This window comes from Gorilla gorilla, chromosome 1 (assembly GCF_029281585.2).
Source record: "Gorilla gorilla gorilla isolate KB3781 chromosome 1, NHGRI_mGorGor1-v2.1_pri, whole genome shotgun sequence".
NCBI lineage: Eukaryota > Metazoa > Chordata > Mammalia > Primates > Hominidae > Gorilla > Gorilla gorilla.
In genome coordinates, this window is record NC_073224.2 from 139,398,496 (window position 1) to 139,417,928 (window position 19,433).

Below are 19,433 nucleotides of genomic sequence, written 5' to 3' on the forward strand. Positions count from 1 at the left end.
TTACTTGACACATCAATTATTCTGAACTAGATATTTGAGTACTTCCTATATGCTAAGGACAGTTCTAAACATCTTATACATATTCACACATTAAATGTTTCAGACAACCCACTTTACAGATGAGGAAACTGAGGCACAAAGCAGTAATTAGCCCCAATTCATGTAATTAAGAATTGGTGGAGCTGGAATTTGAACCCTAGCAGTCTGACTCTAAAGCTCAAACCCTTAGCTACCATAGTTTAATGTCTCAAGACAGCGAGCATTTGCCTTGTGATCACTACATATTCAATCCAACATTCTCTATCACCCTAACATAGACAAATAATGACCTTAGGCAAGATATGATTCTGAGTGAATAAAAAAATTATTAAAAAAATATTTGTTGCATTAAAAGATAAATACATTTTTGAATGATTTTCATCAGGCCTGAATTCAAAGAATTTTCAGGAATATTCTAAACTTAAAAGAAATTTTCATTATAAGAACATCCATGCTTAAGTATTATGAGTTGATTAAAGTTTTAATTCTGATTGGCCAATGTTTTCAGTTGTTACAATAATGAATTAATGAATCTGAAATACAAAGTAAATTATAACAATGACAGTGAAGATGGTTATAAAGAAAGCGAAAATAATTTTTATACCTGAAGTACAAATATTATTTTAGAAGTTAGCCCTTGTTTATATAACCAAGAGATTTTAATTTCTCAAATATAATATTCAAGCTCATTTAATTAGTAAGCTCAACAGAGTTATAGTGAGTTAGGACCAGATCAAGTTTGTTATGAATATGTGGTATTCTTATTGTATGAATACCATAAAATTAATAATGTAGCAATATTCAACCTGAAAAATAAGGATAAAATTGCCTTACATTTGCAGCCCCCAAAATTTTTATGTCAAAATATAAGCTTCCATCAAGAAGTCTTGTTCCCTGAAAGCAGTAAGATTTGACATAAAACAAAGTGTTAGGTAAGGAGATCAAGACAATTTGTTCTGTTCTGGAAATCTGCTACTAATCTGTTTTGGCAGATGTAGGTAGTAACTTTAAAATTTTAGCTATTCTGGAGGTGTTTCTTTTTTAAACAGCCCAGTTACCTAATCATGGCAGGAAAATGTCTAATAATTACAGATATAAATATTGTACAGATGGTTAATAAATAAAACATGTTAGCTATCAAAAACAGCAAATTATAAAGAATAATGAAAGATTAAGGTCCTTGACAGCAAATGAATGTAACGATGTCTTAATGTTCAAATAACTTGAATCAAAGGATCCAATGGCCTGGAATGTTAGCATCCTACTAAGGTCAAAATCCTGATTCAAAATGTTCATGGACTTTTTGCCACACTGACATTTTCTTTCCTACATTTTCCCCAGTCCTTTAAGGAATAAAAAATAGTGTACTAGTTATCCCTGGTTTAAGTTCTAACCACAGAGGCAAAAAGCACCTAAAATAAAAATGGTTTGTTTTAATGTGATTGAAATTAAAGGAAAAAATACATGCTTGGCAACATGGTATTTTATATATAACTATAGTGTTTTAAGTTTTAATGAACAAATACAACACTGAGGAAAAATAAATACACCCATAACTGCCTCTGTACTCCTATGTCTCTTTAAGCCTTTGTAATAGAGTTTCCAGTTTTTGTATTGCTTACAAATTAACACATAAAATGTGTGCATTGATACTTATTCCCATAACTGTGGATTCACAATACTGAAAGTATTTTTTATTTTTTTATTTCAATAGGTGTTGAGGTACAAGTGGTTTTTGGCTACATGGATGAATTGTATAGTGGCGAAGTCTGTGACTTTAGTGCACCTGTCACCCAAGTAGTGTATATTGTACCCAACATGTACAATACTGAAAGAATTTGCCTCTGTTAATATGATACATATTTCCTCCAATAACACTAGATGAAATGTAGCTGGGTATGGTTTTATTGGCATCATATTAAGATAAAAGGATGAAGGTTTGTGTTAAAATCAGGTTCGAAAGGTGTGTATACATTTTTCCATAGTGTTCTCTGTGCATTTCAGGGACTTCAAGACTTAAAAAGCCAATTTGGGCTTATTATAATGCTACATAAAATAGTCTTTCACCTTCCTACATGATTTTTAATAGATTCTTTTTTCTGGAGAAATTTAATATATGCTTTTCAACAATCACAAAGAGCTCAATTGTTAGATGACAGATTGTTGACACCCAGCTTGACTCAGCCAACCATTACATGAGTGTTTTCAGTTCATCTGAACACCAAAATTATATTGATGCAAACTCAGTTAAAATTTATTTTCTCTTATTTTAGTAAAGCCACATTTCTAGAAAAAAAATACACAACTCCCAGATTACCGTATATTAAAGCTAAAGCTGGAAACTTGTTTGTTTTTTGTTAGTGCTTCATATGCTAACAATGAGACCCAGGCTCCTAAACATTTTAACATTCACAAACCCAGATACATTATCTGACTTTTAGTTCAATAAGTATTTATTAGGCACTTATACTGTACTGTGGAACCTCAGGAAACAGAGATGTTTCTGAGAAGCTTAAAGAAAAGCAGAGGAGAGAGAGAATCATGTATAACTGACTATAATATGAGAGCGTCAGCGCTCCTAGGAGAGTCGAGAAAGGAAGAGCCATTCTGTTTAGATGGGTCACAAATGCTTATCAAAAAGATAACTATCCAGCCAGGTCAAGAAATATAAAATCAAGCAGAGAAACGAGGGAAAGCAGAGTGGACTGCAAGTGCTAGGGTTCAGGCTTAAGGCAGGTCGTGCCAGGTAGAGCTGCTGGAGAGGAGGCTGGCAGGGAGGCACACAGCCCGACAGGGAAGAACCCTGAATGCCAAGCCAGGGGAGCCAGACTTGACCCAGTAGGCAGAGTGCAGCCACTGAACGAAGCCCAACATGAGAAGGATTTGATTAGCTCTGTGTCTCAGAAATTTAACACTGGCAACAGTATAGAGGAAAGATTAAAGGTAAGAGACAGGAAGACAGAAAGGGCTATGCGATAGTTCATGAAGACCCCAATTAAGGCAGCAGTGGTAAGAATGGAAGGACAGAGGCATTTTAGAGGGAGACTTGATAGGACTTAGTGACTGGTGTGACAAGGGAAAGGCAGGCAGAAGTAGTGTAAAAGCTGACTCCAAATGTCTAGCTTGGATGACTGGATGAATAAAGATGAGATGATTCGGCTAGGAAACCAAAGAGGAGCTGGCAATGGAAGGAACCTGTATTCTCTCCATCCCAGGTAACACCCAGAGGAAGCTGGGAGTGTAGGTCCAATGCTCAGGAGGTTACCCAAAGAGAAAGAGCCAATGTAAGGACAATCATTAAGGGACAGGCTTAGGAGTAGAAGGACTAACAGGAGCCCATCAGATCTGGCCTTGAAGAAGTCAGCAGTAATCTGCGGGAGAGACTTTCACCAGAATGAGGGGCCACCTCCCAGCTGTAGAGCGGAGGAGTACCAAAGAGACAAGGGAGGGGGAAGTGCAGGCTTCTCTTTCCCCAAGTGTGGCCATAAAGGAGAAACTGTGAGAGAAGACAGGGCCAAGGGAAGACTCCTCCCCAGCCCCCACCAGCCTACCAACTTGGATGTGCACATTTGCAGTTGAGGAGTCCTGCAAACGGAGGGTAAGAGGCTGAAGATACAAAAGGAGAAGGAAGTGGTTAGGGCAACTTCATGAAAGATTCTGGAAAGAACAGTACAGGTAGGTAGAGTTATCATTGGAAAACAGTAGAGTTTCTTTGGAATTAAAAGGGAAGGAAGAAATGGATGAGTCCAGATGCAGATAAACTTTGAGACAGAGAAGAGGGAAGTTAGAGGAAATTACTTCTGATAAATTCTATGTTCTTAGCAGATCTCAAAGCAGGGTCAGCTGGCTCTGGAGATCAGGAAGGGGTTGTGTTGGTGAAAAATGTTAAAAAGTTTTGGAACAACCAGGTGGGGAAGAGAAAAGGAGCCAAAAAAGGGATAAAACAACTAATTAGGAGCACTGAAGGGCCGGGTAAATTAGAAACACATTTGAGATGGAGCCAATTGGCAAAGTTATAGGATTTTCTCCAACAGTGCTCACAGGAGAGAGATGAGGAACAGATACAACAGATGGTTGAATTGATCTAATTTTGGAGGCTGGTAATCAAGTGGTTACAGAATGTCCAAGTAGCAGTGAGAATGTTGGAAAAAGGAAGCAAAAATGACTATGCAGGCTGTAGAAGGAAAGAGGTGAACTGAGATGGCTGGGGAAACAGGCAGGGTCAGAAAGAGGTCATGGAGCAGAGTTAGGAGGAGGGGGAAATGTTTAAAGGAGGCTGGCAGGATTCAAGATGTCAGAAGCAATGTGCTAAGCAATAAGAAGGTTTATTCAATGAATTTTCAAGTGAACAAAAATAAAGATAACTGAAGTTAAGAAAGTTTAAAATAAGATCACTGTGACACCTTGGGCAAGTTATTGCCATTCTGAGTCTTGATTTCCCCATCTGTAAATAGCAGGTTAAATAAATAAGATAATGGATATAAAGTACCTAATACCATGCCAGGCACATAGAAGGTATTCAAGAAACAGTGGATGATGATAATGATTAGAAAAATGTTACAGTTGTCCAGAATGTTGGCAGTGCCCAGGCAGCTAAAAAGTAGAAGCAAAAGTCTTCCAGGGATGAAGGGAGGTAATAACAGTGATGAGGACAAAAAGATATGAGTATCCTTGAATGATGTTTTCAAAAGACAGGAGAGCATGGAAACGAGGTTCCTAATAGGAAATGGGAACACAGCCTTTCCCCTCTTAACCATAAAGATTCAGGAGCTACCAGAGAGTAAGTAATGTGTACTTAAAGAGTAAATAAGGGAAAATGAGATAGAATGGGTCAACCTTATTTTGCTCACTTTCAAATTGAGACTTCATGATTTTCTCTTACAGTCTACTGCTTTTTCATAACAGAAGGCTGAAGGACTCACAACAGTCTGCCCAAGAGAGAAAAATATCTACTTCTAAACTGATAAAAACAGTTCTCTCCCACATATATCAACCTTTGAGTTGTTTAGACATTCACTATCAAGGAGAGCCTGCGTCATTTACCAAAGGTTTCTGTTACGGGCAAATCCAATGATTTTACAAGCAATGTGCACGTGGTGTCTGTGCTTGTTTGCACATGCATGCACATCCACATGTATGTGTATGTGTGTGTAAGAGGAAGGTGCAATAAAAATATGCCTTTCTAAGTTAAAGATCTGACACACATGTGCACACACAGTAAAATTCAAATTTTTGGAAGAAACAAATGACATACACAGTATTAGAAAAGATGCAAGTATGGACTGAGTATACCCACAATCAAACAGGTAAGCATAGCTCAATGCCAGATGCTTTGGAGATAACAAAAATAAAAGACATTTTCTAATCTCAATCAAGGAATTCAGTGGGGATTCAAGGCCCACATCCACAAGATAGGTGACTCTCAATACGAAAGAGGGATGAGGAAGGCCAATAACCAATACAAACAGAATGACTTCAAAAAACATCATGACTGCTATGGTCTGGTGAGATTAAGGAAGGCTTCACAGAGGAGGAGGTTAGACTTAGCCCAACTCCTGATGGAAAGGAGGTGAGAAGCAAAGGGAGGGAGGAAGGGAGACCAAGTTGGGGACATAGCATGTAAGAAAAGCACAGAGGTAGGAGGAGCCATGCACGTTCAAGGACATAAGAAACTGCCTGGCAGAAGCAGAAGGTTCATGCTCAGGAGTGGAGGGAAATGAGTTTGGAAAGCTGGTTGGGGAAAGCTGAAAAAGGCACTGAACGGCAAGCTGCAGAGACTGGACCTACTTCATGTCGAGATGGTACACTCCAAACTACCCTCTGGATGCATGCATTAAATATTTTTTAAAGATGAAGAAGAAAGAAAGGGCACAGCAGAAATTAAAAGCAAGATCAACATCTTTGTGACCCAGAAACAATCAAGACAGTGGTGGGACTCTGGCTACACAGCTGGAAGCCTGCAGAGGTGGCTGGGTGTTCCATTCATGTGGGTACATAGGTCGAAAGCCCCTGGCCTGAAATCAGGGGTGGAGTAAGGCTCTCCCACATGGGGAAGGAGGCTGAGAGAAATTGGGACCCCTGCCCTCGGGCCAGGGCTGAGGTGGAGCCACATCCCTGCCTGAGAAGAAAGCCTGGGAGGAGCTCACCAAGAGATGGAAGCCTGGGTCATTAAGGTCTGTTTCTAGACTGAAAGGCCTAGATGATCGGGCAGAGCCAACAAGAAGGCCAGCAGACGAGGAGGGAAAAACAGAGAGAGAAAGAGGAGAGAAACACACCAACACTCCCATCCCATCTGAACCTACCAACCAAATTCCCTAACACACAAGGCAAATGAACATTATGAGAACTGACGAAGTATGCAACCACAAGGCAAACTCTCACAGGATGAAATGCAAATAGCAAAGCAATATCAAAATGGCTTATCACCTGAGATCCTTCAGGTGAAAAAAAAAAAAATTTATATATATATATATATATACACACACACACACACACACACATATAAAAAGAATAAGAAGCCATAAAACAAAAACAGGTGGGCCCAAATTATAACAGATGGCTATCATAAGGATCAAATTAGAAATGCTGGAAAAGAAAGATATAGCCCCTGAAATCAAAGGTCAGTGGATTGGGGGATATACTCCAGAATGGACACATTAAAGAAAATTCACGAGTTGAAAATAATAGGAGGAATTCAATCAGAATACAGCTAGAGCTTAGGAACTGAAAAATATAAAACAGAAGGTAAGATATATTGAGGACAGATTGAAAGGCTCCAATATAAGTTTGGGGGCTATTGGCTGGATGCAGTGGCTTATGCCTGTAATCCCAGCACTTTGGGAGGCCGAGGCAGGCAGATCACCTGAGGTAAGGAGTTTGAGACCATCCTGGCCAACATGGCAAAACCCCATCTCTACTAAAAATACAAAAATTAGCCAGGCGTGGTGGTGCACACCTGTAGTCCCAGCTACTCAGAAAGCTGAGGCAGGAGATTCACTTGAACCTGGGAGGTGGAGGTTGCAGTGAGCTGAGATTGCACTCTAGCCTGGGTAACAGAGTGAGACTCCTTCTATTAAAAAAAAAAATTGTGGGGCTATTGCAAAAGGAGAAAATAAGGGAAATAAGGGGAAAGGCAGTAAAGCAATATCCAAAAAGATAGTGGAGCCGGGTGTGGTGGCTCAAGCCTGTAATCCCAGCAATTTGGGAGGCCAAAGCAGGAGGATCACTTGAGGCCAGGAATTCGAGACCAACCTGGGCAACATAGCAAGACACTCTCTCTACAAAAAAAAAAGAAGAATGATGGCTGAGAATTTTCCATAACTAAAAAAGCAGCCCTAAGATTGAAAGTACACACTGATGCCAGGCAAGATAAATAATAATGAATCTGTATATAGCTATATTATGGTGAAACTACAGAATTTCAGGAAAAAGAGGAAAAATCTTATAATATTTGGTCTTATTCTTCAACCACAGAAGCTGTTAAACAAAGGCTTACATTAGGAAACTGGTATTTTAAGTGGATTCTGGCAGCAGTGCAAAAATAGAAAGGACCAGAAAAATGAGAGCAAATCAATTCTACCAGAAGATGCCTGCATGAAGTTTTTAATCTAGTGGAGGACAATGGCTTGTATGTATTTGTCTCACCTTGCTCTACCAAAAAAATACTAGGCTCAAGCTAGACACTTACATAAATATTAGCTATAGCTTTATTAATTGGATAAGTTTCCATTTCATTTAATTTCAGTTTTTAAGATACGGGTTCTCTCTGTATTGCCTAGGCTGGTCTCAAACTCCTGACCTCAAGTGATCCTCCTGCCTTAGCCTCCTAAAGTGCTAGGATTATAGTGTGAGCCATTGCACCTAGCCAGCTTTTATAGGTATATAAAAAGCACTTGCTTTCTTTTACTCCTAGCCAAAAAAATAAGACGCAAGATTAAAATAAGACTCTTTTCTATTGACCTAGTAGTATTATTGACACTACATAAGAAAGTATAAAATTAAGCTGAACAACCAGGGTGATTCATAACTCTAATACATTGAAAATATAAATTAATCCTTACCTATTATATATTTCTGATCAACCTTATCACTTAAAGCAAGTTTTATGTTTTCAAGTCTTTTCAAATGTACAGTCAAAAACAGCTGACAGGCTTCATACAGAAAATTAACATAAACTACTATTTAACACTGGATACTTAAATTATAGTTACATATATCTACAAATACTGCAAACATATAAACAGTTTATATGCATATTTAAAGGCATCATCCGAACCATGCTGACCTCATAACAATTTGATGCTTTGTCAAGTAGCATTCTCAGGTCCCCTTGGGAAGGGAAAAAAAATCGCAATGTTGAATGAATGCCAAAGATGTGGTTCAATACTGAGATTGAGCTCATGTTCTTGATATGTAGTTAGTATCCCTTAGCTGAAAACTTACATCAAATCTAAAGCAATGCCACAACAAAGAGGAAGGATGAAAAACCACAGCAACATGAATATACAACAAGAGGATAGAAAGCTAGTACCTTTAACTGTAATAAATATTAACACCTAGTTAATATTTAACAATATTAATATGAATTAATAAATGAATATTGATATAGTTTGGATGTTTTATCCCCTCCAAATGTCCTGTTGAAATGTGACTCCAGTGTTGGAGGTGGGGCTAGTGGGAGGTAGTTGGGTCATGGCAGTGGATCCTTCATGAATGGCTTTGTGCTGTCCTCCCAGTAATGAGTGAGTTCCCATTCTATGAGTTCACATGAGATCTGGTGGTTTAAAAGAGCCTCGCACATCCTCCCTTTCTCTTGTTCCCTCTTGCCATGTGATACACAAGATCCCCTTTTGCCTTCCACCATGATTGTAAGCTTCCTGAGGACTCACGCAAAGCCAAGCAGGTTGTTGGTGCCATGCTCGTACAGCCCACAGAATTGTGAGCCAAATAAACCATTTTTCTTTATGAATTACCCAGCCTCAGGTATTTCTTAATAGCAACAAAAGCAGATGAATAAAAATGTCCTATTTAAAATCAGGACAAGATGACCAATTTTTAAAATGGAGAATAGGCAGAGGGAAAAGATAACAAGTTGATATCGGGAAACACTACTACATACCACTGGAAAGTATCAGCACTTTACTGGGAATGGATATTCAAACAATCAATAAGTAGCTTATCACTGTCAGCACTAACATTATCCCAAAGTACAAATGAACCATGCTTTAGTGCACTGCCAATCACTCAGATTTTCATCAAACTGGTTATTTTATAAAGCTAGATTCTAATATTTTGATCTCATTCCAGGTCCTACTTTAAGGACCAATAATTCCTTAAAACACATACGTATTCTGCCTGATGTTAGAACACAGAAGAACTTAACCTATTCATAGGCTACCAAGATTGTTCTTACGTTTGTCAAATTTGAGGTGGAAAACATCCACACAGTCTTCATAACCAAAGAGCAGCATTAACCAACTGAGTATAAAAATGCTACTAACACTAGAAAAGAGAACTACATTTAAGCCAACTTCAACTGTCATATAAGAATGCTGAGGGAAAGTAGGAAGCACACAATATTTCATTTCCATTTTGCTTTCAACTTTCAACCAAATGAGTATTTTAATTTTTAATTCCCTCCTGTGACCAGTACTGTGTTAGAAACCATGAACTATAAAAGAACTTTTTGAAATGTCTGCAAAAGAAGTTTAAATTTGGAGACAATTCTTACATACACAGACAATATGTAAACAAATATAGATGTTCATGTATATAATAGCATACATGATAAAATAAAGTATTAATTATAGGGTGGATTCCACTTACTGGGGAGAGCTTCACAGAAGACATGGGAGATAATATATGTCTTTATTTAAAGATGAGAAATTGGTAAGGAGAGCAGGGGGCTTCCAAGAAAGGGCTTCCTAAAGACTAGCAGTAGGCATGAACACTGTGGGAGAAGAAGACAAGAGAATAAGCAAGGTAAATGCTGGTGCAAAGATACAATACTACAGAAATGCGGTACAGAGGGCCTGAAAGCTCAACAAAGAAAGTCAGTATTTATGTTCTAGCACTAAGGGACCACTGGTCATTTCTGAACAGGGAAATAAGATGTTGAAATCTGTATCTCTTATCTGGCAATGCTTTAAAGCAGGGGTTGGCAAACTGCAGCTCACTATCCAAATGCAACCCACCACCTATTTTTGTTAATAAAGTTTTATTTAATATTAGCCACACTTTTCGTTTATGTATTGAGTTGAATAGTTGGGACACAAAGCTAAAAATCTTTACTATCTGGCCCTTTACAGAAAAAGTTTGCCAACCCTACTTTAAAGTAAGAATTAAAGGTGGAAAGAGACAAGTTAGGAAGATCACCAAAGACTCAAACACAACAGGGATGAGGAAGCAACTGAATGGAGAAGAAAGGAAAAATTCCAAGAGACAATGGCACCACTGACATTACCTACAACCTTCACTATGAGAATATCCCTGCAAATGTTTGAAGATTAAGATAGAAGAGTGCATAACAAAGCTTATTACAGGCTATAATAAGTTTCACTTATTTGTATAGTTTTATTATTAAAGCTACAGAGCATTCATTCATTTAACCATCCATCATTTTATCCAATCAACAAATACTTAATGAGTGCCTAATATATGCCATGCACAGGGCATATAACTATAAAAACCAGAGGCACCATCCCTGCCCTCACAAAGCATATAGTCTAGTGGATGATGCAAATTCTGAGTGAAAAACAGTATTCTGATTTAGACCAAGGTGGGATGTAGAGAGGCTTATGGGAGAAGCAACATGAACTAACTCAGAGTTGGGGGTCAGGTAAGGTCAATGTAGATGACTAGTAATCCAGTGATTAAGTGTCATAAAAATAAAGCATAGCAAATATTCAAGACAGATACCACAAGTAATTTCAATTTAATAAAATACTTCCACCCCACCTACACCATAATCACATGTCCCTCATTTCTTAAGCATTTGAAAACTCCTCTGAGTGTCAGGGAGTGAAACTCATTTTTTACAGTAAGTGGGTCAACAAAAATGTAACCTTGTGTGTGTGCATTGCACAGGGCAGTAGAAACTGCAAGACTAGCAAAAGAGGACAAATTAATAAAAATAAAATCTGACTGTTTCTCAGCATTCTGTCACAACCATAAGGAATCCTTAACATTTGTTCTTGTTTTCTGTGTTAAACGATTTAATGACAGAATAAGGAAATCATTTTTACATTTTTCTGGGGGCTGAACTGCTGCAAAAAGTGAGTGAGCAATTGCAGCTTTCAAAAGAGATGCTAATTGTAGCTTTTAAAATATTAGATTCCCTCTAAATACCCATAACCCCCATCCCCTAAGAGTTTCTGGGTCTTTCTTAAAGGTTCTGGGAGGATATTGCCATGCAGACTTCATTTTCCTACCTAAGAATTTTAAAACATTTTTAGTGAGTGATTTTCCTAGTTCTTCAAGGCTCCTAATCTCACATCTTCAGAAGTACTAGAACTAGAAGTATGATCTTATTTAGACAATAAACCCAGTATAATTAGACAAGCTGCACTGGACCATAAACAAAAATAACTCATAATCTCCTATCTTATTCCACACAAAGTGGGAGTTTTCATCATAATTTAGCTTTTTGACCACAAGTCAGCAGAAGTAGGACTTGGAGCTTTCCCTCTCACAGGAGGTTTTCTAAGCAAAGTTAAAGGGGGGAAGGTCTGCTACAAAGACCTGCTGCTTCTTACTTCCAGGGAGGGTGAGAGGGAGGAAAATGTTGTATTGATAATTCTATTTATAAATGCTTTTCTTTACAATAAGATGATAAATTTAGGAGGGAGGAGAAGGGAAGTGGCAGCAACTGCCCACACAGACTATTACTTAAATTGAATTATTTAAAAATCACTCTATTCTAGCCAGAAGAGGGACGAGGAGGAGGAGAAGTGAAAAGAAATAACAAAATATGGAACGAGACCCAAATCAAGTTATGTAAACATCATTAGGGGAGATTAACAATTGTCTAAAGAATTGCCCCCATGATTCTACCAGCAAAGAGGAAAACAAAAAAGTAGAACATTATTCTTGTCAAGCTACCAATGCTACTGGCATTCAGCTATAAATGTGGATTACACAATACCTTTACATATGTAATCTGCAAGGTATTTACATAGTCATGCATCACTTAATGACAAAGATACATTCTGAGAATGCATCCTTAGGCAATTTCATTGCTGTGTGCACGATAGAGTGCACTTATACAAACCTAGATGGTAGAGCCTGCTACACACCTGAGCTAAATGGTATAACCTATTGCTTCTAGGCTGCAAACCTGTACAGCATGTTACTCTACTGAATACTGCAGGCAACTATAACACAGTGGTAAGTATGTGTGTCTAAACATACCTAAACATAGAAAATATACAGTAAAAATATGGTATAAAAGACAGGTGTACAGGTATAAAAATTGTACACCTGTAAAGGGCACTTACCATGGATAGAGCTTGCAGGAAGGGAAGTTACTCTGGGTGAGTCAGTGGGTGAGTGGTGAGTGAACATGAAGGCCTAGGACATTACTGAACACTACTGTAGACTTTATAAACGCTGTACACTTAGGTTATACTAAATCTATATTAAAAATTTTTTCTTTCATGAATAATCAATTAACCTTAGCTTACTGTAACATTTTTATTTTATAAACTTAATTGTTTTAACTTTTGACTCTTTTGTAATAATACTTAGTTTACTATTTTTTAATGTTTTTATCAACTCCCAATCGCTTGAAATTAACACTTAAAATAAGCATTGTATGTGTAACTGTACCAAGTATTTTCTTCCTTTACATCCTTATCCTATTTTTTTATTTTAAATATTTTTAGTATTTACTTTCTAAATTTTTTGTTTAAAATGAAGACACAAACACACACATTAGCCTGGGCCTACACCAGGTCAGGATAATCAATATCACTGTCTTCCACCTCCACATCTTGTCCCACTGGAAGGTCTTCAGGAGCAGTAACACATGGAGCTGTCATTTCTTATAACAACAATGCCTTCTTCTGGAATACCTCCTGAAGGACCTGCCTGAGGCTTACAGTTAACTTTCGTTTTAATAAGGAGAAGGTGTATACTCTAAAATAACGATATAAAGTACAGTACAGTATATACATAGGCCAGTAACAGGTATTTATTATCAAATATTATGCACTGTACATAATTGTATTGCTAGATTTTTATGTGGCTGCAGCACAGTAGGTCTGTTTACACCAGCATCACCACAACACATGAGTACTGCAGTTATAACCCTACGAGGGCTACGACGTCACTAGACAATAGGAATTTTTCAGCTCCATTATAGTCTTACGGGACCACCATTGTATACATGGTCTGTTATTGACCAAAACATCATTAGGCAGCACATGACTGTATGATTATCTATATATCTCTAGCACTTTTTCTGAAAATGGAAAGATCTGCATTCTGATCCAAAAGAAGAGGCTGATCCACAATCGGTATGTGAAAATGCTGACTGAACTCAATGCCTGCTGGAAAGTATATGATTTATAAATATAGTTAGGAAAATGTAAATATATTATCTTTTTACATCTAATCCTTAGTTACATGGATTTAAGTTTTTATGATACCTATACACCCAATTTTTATAGTGGGATCATGGGATCAGAATCAGATTAAGGGGTAGATGGGCTGGCAATTTCCTGGGACCCTAATCTGTAAAAGAATCTAAACTAATGCCAAGGCCAAGCATGGTGGCTCATGCCTGTAAAATAGGACAGGGAAAATCAGATACACCAGGCTCCTCTTAGGGAATGGGTTGAGAGTGGACAGAGAGGGAAAAAGTTTTAAAAGAGGTCTCAGGTAGGGACAAGAGTGGTAATGAATCTAATGCAACCACACATGAACACACACACACACACACACACACACACACACACACACACACACTGCATTCTCATGTTAGAAAACATCCTCATCCTCATGGTTTCTTTCTTTTTTTTTTTTTTTTTTTTGAGAGTGGCTCTGTCACCCAGCTGGAGTGCTGTGGCACGATCTTGGCTCACTGCAGCTTCCACCTCCCGGGTTCTAAGGGATTCTCCTGCCTTATGGTAGCTGGGATTACAGGTGTGCGCCACCACGCCCAACTAATTTTGTATTTTTTGTAGAGACGGGGTTTCACCATGTTGGCCAGGCTGGTCTCGAACTCCTGACCTCAGATGATCCACTAGCCTTGGCCTCCCAAGATGCTGGGATTATAGGCATGAGCCACTGAGCCTGGCCCATCCTCATGGTTTCTAAACTGTCAACTAAACAAAGTAGATATCATTAAGAATGAACCACGGGGCTCCTGTTTTGCTGAGTGGGCCATACGCAGCACACTGCCACCAGCACCTTTCCTCCTCCCCTCTTCTCTACAGAAGCAGCCACTCCCTAGATGATGGCTGAGGAAACGTTTCAAGAATAGCAAGTGTGAAGCGACACCAGGCCAGAGCCTTCCAAGACACCCAGGGCTTGTCCATGCCCTGAGTACGATCAGTGTTGCAACACTGTATGTATATGTACCATGCTTCATATTTCCTTAATACATACAATTGATTTCTCCTTCCTATTTGTCCTTGCTCCTCTCAAGTCGAAACTCACATTCCTATAGATCTCAATACCCCTAGAGGCAATCAAAACAGGTTATTAAAGTAATTCATAATAGGAGTTTACCAACAGAGTTTACCTTACCAGGTATTGTTGATTGTTAAAGAGAGCTTGGTAACCTAAATAGAGATCTCATTGGTAAGATGTGTTTGGAGGTCTTCCCACCTTTCTCTAGAAGAGTGCTGGCTACTTTTAAACACCTTCCTGATACTCTGCTTGCTCCCCACCTTGCATCCCAGGTACCTACCTATAAGCCCTTCTTAGAAACATCTTCCACTTGCCACTTATTTTATTCTGGGTCAGTTCCTTGCAGGAGGTGAAATATTCAAGGGCCTAATGCTTAGTTCTAGGAAGATACTGTTCACTCAGCACCTTCCACGTTTCAATACTCCAAAATTAATTCACTGATATATGATGCAGAAAAAGCCATAATTCCCCAAACCAGCACACCCCCAGCAAATGCTATCCACTGTATGAATCAGCTCCTGGCTTAGCACCAGATATTCAGAGTGATTGGAAACATAACTGAAAAGTAACTGAAGTCAACAATGCCCATAATCAAAAGAATGAAAGCTATTTCCCTTTTAAGAGAAACTACTTAAAAAGGAGTTGGGGGTAGGAAGAAAAAGAAGGAAGGAAGAAAACCCAGTTGTGACTTGGCATTTACTTGAAGAGGAGCTAGCAGAATGTAGTGCATAGACAGTTTCACAGCACAGAGGGAAGGCATCGCTCAGAAGGCTTCCTTGGCGCTATTAAATTTCTTTGGTGGCAGCCTCGGCTGGGAAGGCAAGGCACAGAAGTTGCATTCAGGGTTCTGAGGACCAGGAGGTGGTGTCTGCGAACTTACAGGGATAGAACGGCTCAGGAATCTCGCTGAAGCAGAAGAAAGCCCGGTGTAGGAGGGTCGGAGGATGGTGGTGTGCTCCTCTGTCTTGGCGCTGTGGGGGCCTGGGGGGCTGTTCAGGTTGCCCCCGTTGCTGTTGCTGCTTCTGTTGTACTGATTATTGTTGAGCTCAGGGTAATTTCTGGTAGTTGGCTGGGAGCTGCCATTCAAGAGGTTGGTAAACGGGCTGGCTGTGAAGCCTGCCTTAGAGGATGAGGAGGTCTTTTTGTTCTCTGGATCATCTGTTGCAGCATTCAAGTTCCCTAGAGAACTGGCTAGCCGGGAGTTTATGGAAAAGCTGAATGGAAAACACAAGTGAGGAGGGAAAAAACAAACAATGTACAATCACACAGAGCTCACGTTTCTAAAACACATACTCATGACATTAGGGGAACATGATGAAGATGAATCTGATCAATGTGAATGATGTCAGGATGGCTTCTTCATCACCCTTGGTGTTATGATAATATGTAGCCTTGAGTTATACATATCAAGTTGCTTTGTCAAAAGCAGTTAACTAGGACCCAAGAAACTGGCTAAAACACTTTGACTACAGATCTTGAAATAGAACATCACAGAGTTTTATTTACCCTGGGGTAGGAAGTAAAGAAAAGGGCCATGTAAGGGGAGCGTTAAAAGCAGACTTAAGTACATATTCAATCACATGACTACATCAAACATCCCTACCCATTTTGGTTAGTTCTCCCTTGCCTATACGTGTCAGCTGAGAAATGACAATATCATTTGTATATACAACTGAACTCCATTTTCTGGATCACACTAAGCCAGCTGCTCACTCTCTAGAAGAAGAGCATGCTTTGCACCATTCCCTCCACAACCTTGTCTCCTGCCTTCCCAAGACAGGAACGGAAGCCCCAGAACATCACAGGGTCTTCCGTGGTTTCTCCTCTTCTCCCTTGTCCCCTCCTCTGAAAAAACTGCAGCTAAACTCATCGCCTGCTGCAAGCTTCCTTTACCTCAAACCAGCACCTTAGAAGAGGGAGAGAAAAATTACCTTCTCACAGTGGCACCCAAAGACAAAGAAGTTCTGTTGATCCTCTTGGCCGTTGCTGAAGGGGACAGTGCCATTTTTGATGTCTTCAAAGTAACTGCAGATCCTTGCAGGGATGAACTTAATCTTTGCAGAGAAAAATGGCAAAGTGTCACAATAAAGTAGTCTTATCTTAAACATTCAGCAACTAACTAGGACAAGATAAATTAATCAATCTTAAAGATATCATGACAGGTCCTAATAGTGATGACAGCAGCGGCAGCCACCACTGACACAGCGCTAACTCTGCCAGGCACTGTTCTAAGAACCTTAAAGATGTCAGCTCAGCTTGTCCTCACAACAACCCTACGAAGTAGCTAATATTGCTGTCCTTACTTTACAAGTGAGGAAACAAAAACACAGAGGAAAAGTTCCTCATCCAGTCACTCAGTTAGTGAACAGCAGACCTGGGATTCAAACCCAGGAGTCAAAGTCCTGCTCTTAGCCATGATCCTGTCTTCCTGGGCCACTGCCCTTCTTTGCCACTGGTATTCATTCCTCAGCACAACCTTAGATTCCACTTCTTATATGTCAAATCCATCCTCTTCTTTTCACCCTGCAAACTACCCTAGGTGAGGCCATCTTTATTTCTTATCCTTGACTACGAGTGGCATCTTTTAATCTTATTCCTAAACAATTCAAATTGTGAATAGCCTTCAGTGAATCATGTCACTTCACTGTTTAAATCATTTCATCTTTCCTCTGTGCCCACAAGCCTATAGAAACTCTTTGGCTTGGCATATGCAGCCCCTCCAAAATCTGGACAGGTCCTTCTTTCCACACTTTCCCATTAGACATCTCTATTCCAGCTACATAAGAATGCCTTGAGTTCCCTGAATGGGTAGCGTCCACACGTTTGTCCAGTTTGCACAGACTATTTTCCCTGCCATGGCATTTTCTCATCTCCTTCCCATCCTTTACCTCTTATCTTCCATGTCCATTTGACCCACTTCTATCACACTTAGCCTTTAATGGTCCAATCAGCTGTTACCTCATCAAGCAAGCCTTCTCTGAGTTCCCAAGCAATATATGTTTCATCATATATTCTCATAGTAAATCATAGCTCTTATACCATATTGTGTCATCTGATATTTGTCTATCTCCGTTACCTGATGTAAGCTCCTTGAGGGCAAAGACTTCTCTCTCATTTCAATTCCCAGTGGCTAGCACAATGCTGGATTCTGAGCAGGTGCTCAATAAATATTTGCCAAGTGGACAAAAAGGAAAAACTGACTCAAATCTGGAGAGCCAGGGCCCAGTCATAATCTTAATACCAAATTTGTTTGATCCTAGATAAATCATTTAATATAGCTGAACTCTGTTTTCCTCTCTGCTAGAGAAAAGCTTATTTACTTGTAGACTCTTTCCTTCATTATCCACCCACCAAACAGCAGCTTAAGCTCATGTTTTGCCTCCAAAATAAAAATGGAAAAAGTTCTACAAAGAAGCAATTCAAGCTTCTCCAGAAGCTCCAGAAGCTTAAGCCCTCTTTGAACTGCCCTCACTAAACAGTCCTAAACCTAAGAATGAATAAGAACCAGCAGGTGAAGAGCTTCTTTCCCCTATTTCATCAACACTCTTGGCCAAACATCTCTGCTGCTCTCACTGAGTGCCACACCAGATCGTGGTACCACTCCCGGAGGTTTCAGGGGACATTTTTCCACAGAACAAAACTAGTGTTTCCTCTTGAAAAGGAAGGTAGAGAAGAAAATAAGACTAGAAAATAAAGGAGGGGAACAAATGCATGCTGATTGGGAAAAAACAGAAAGAGGACCAATAAAAATGAAAACAATTTAAGCTAGATCTATCACTAGATCAAAAGGAGAGATGCAGAGCACCTGTAGTTTCTTAGAGACCCCCCTCCACAATGTGCTAAGAGCACAAAATACATTGATGTCTCTACCACCACCACACAGCCCTGTGGGCATGCCAGCAAAAAAAAAAAAAAAAAAAAAAAAAATCCTTTTCATGGTGAGCATTAAAAATAAGGCATAAACAATATGGAAGAGAAAGGAAGCAATTTAAAAAGCAAAAAGCTGTGTACAGTTGATTTTCGTGTTTGAGGCTTGGGAAACATGGCTAAAAGGAAGCATATATTTACAAGCTACTAGACATTCAACCTCATTGGCAGTACCTGAAAGGCTGGGACACTGCTCTTGGATGTCCTTTTGTATCATCTGACCTGTGGAAATCAAAGACAGATGCTCACATATCACCAGGGCACACGTTTTCACAAAGACCACAAGGCACATCAAATGGTATCAAACCAGTAAAAATATTAAATTAGCAAAAGGGAGAAACCTTGCAAATGGATATTAGATTACCCAGAACCAGGCTTGCTAACCCCTTTTCTCATAATACTGCAGAAAATGATAACCTCATCTTTGAGCAATATGAACCTTTATTCCTTAGATCAGGAACTCAGTAAAGACCCAATCTGACTACAGTGTTATAGTTTCTCCCAGATTACACATGAAAACTAAATTCCCTGTGAATCTGTTTGGTGTTTACCATACCGGCAAAACATCTTTCTGCTATGTGTATCTCTTATTTATAAGTCAAAAAAATGTTGCTGTTTACCATTATATTAATTTGTGGACTGGGGCCTTGCCACCCAGTATATTGTAATTTTTAAAAATGATGATATTTACAAATGTTTGCACCTTTTGATTCCCCTTTTTTTAAACCCAATCTGAGCTATCAGCAGGTTTCAAATGTGATCAGAAGTCAAGTCCCATCATTGATTCTGGTGAGTAGTTTGAGACTTCAAAGTCAAGATGGCTTATAACTTTATAG

The 19,433-nt window shown here is 39.1% G+C and overlaps 1 protein-coding gene across 9 annotated transcripts in view; it reads right to left on the reverse strand.

The window, feature by feature from the left end:
- The window catches only part of CDC14A (cell division cycle 14A), a 176,562-nt gene that overhangs the window by 5,465 nt on the left and 151,664 nt on the right, over nucleotides 1-19,433 (reverse strand). For 6 of the 9 annotated variants that reach the window (XM_019036044.4, XM_019035992.4, XM_063696586.1 and 3 more), the window contains 3 exons: nucleotides 18,772-18,819; nucleotides 16,602-16,724; nucleotides 15,353-15,884 (listed from right to left, as the gene is read on the reverse strand). In XM_019036044.4, the coding sequence (XP_018891589.4) occupies nucleotides 15,434-15,884; nucleotides 16,602-16,724; nucleotides 18,772-18,819 (622 nt within the window). In that variant the 3' untranslated portion in view covers nucleotides 15,353-15,433. Of the gene's footprint in view, nucleotides 1-9,857; nucleotides 9,989-15,352; nucleotides 15,885-16,601; nucleotides 16,725-18,771; nucleotides 18,820-19,433 lie in introns of those variants that run through there. The other 3 variants (XM_019035893.4, XM_019035939.4, XM_055353124.2) reach the window with 2 other exon arrangements.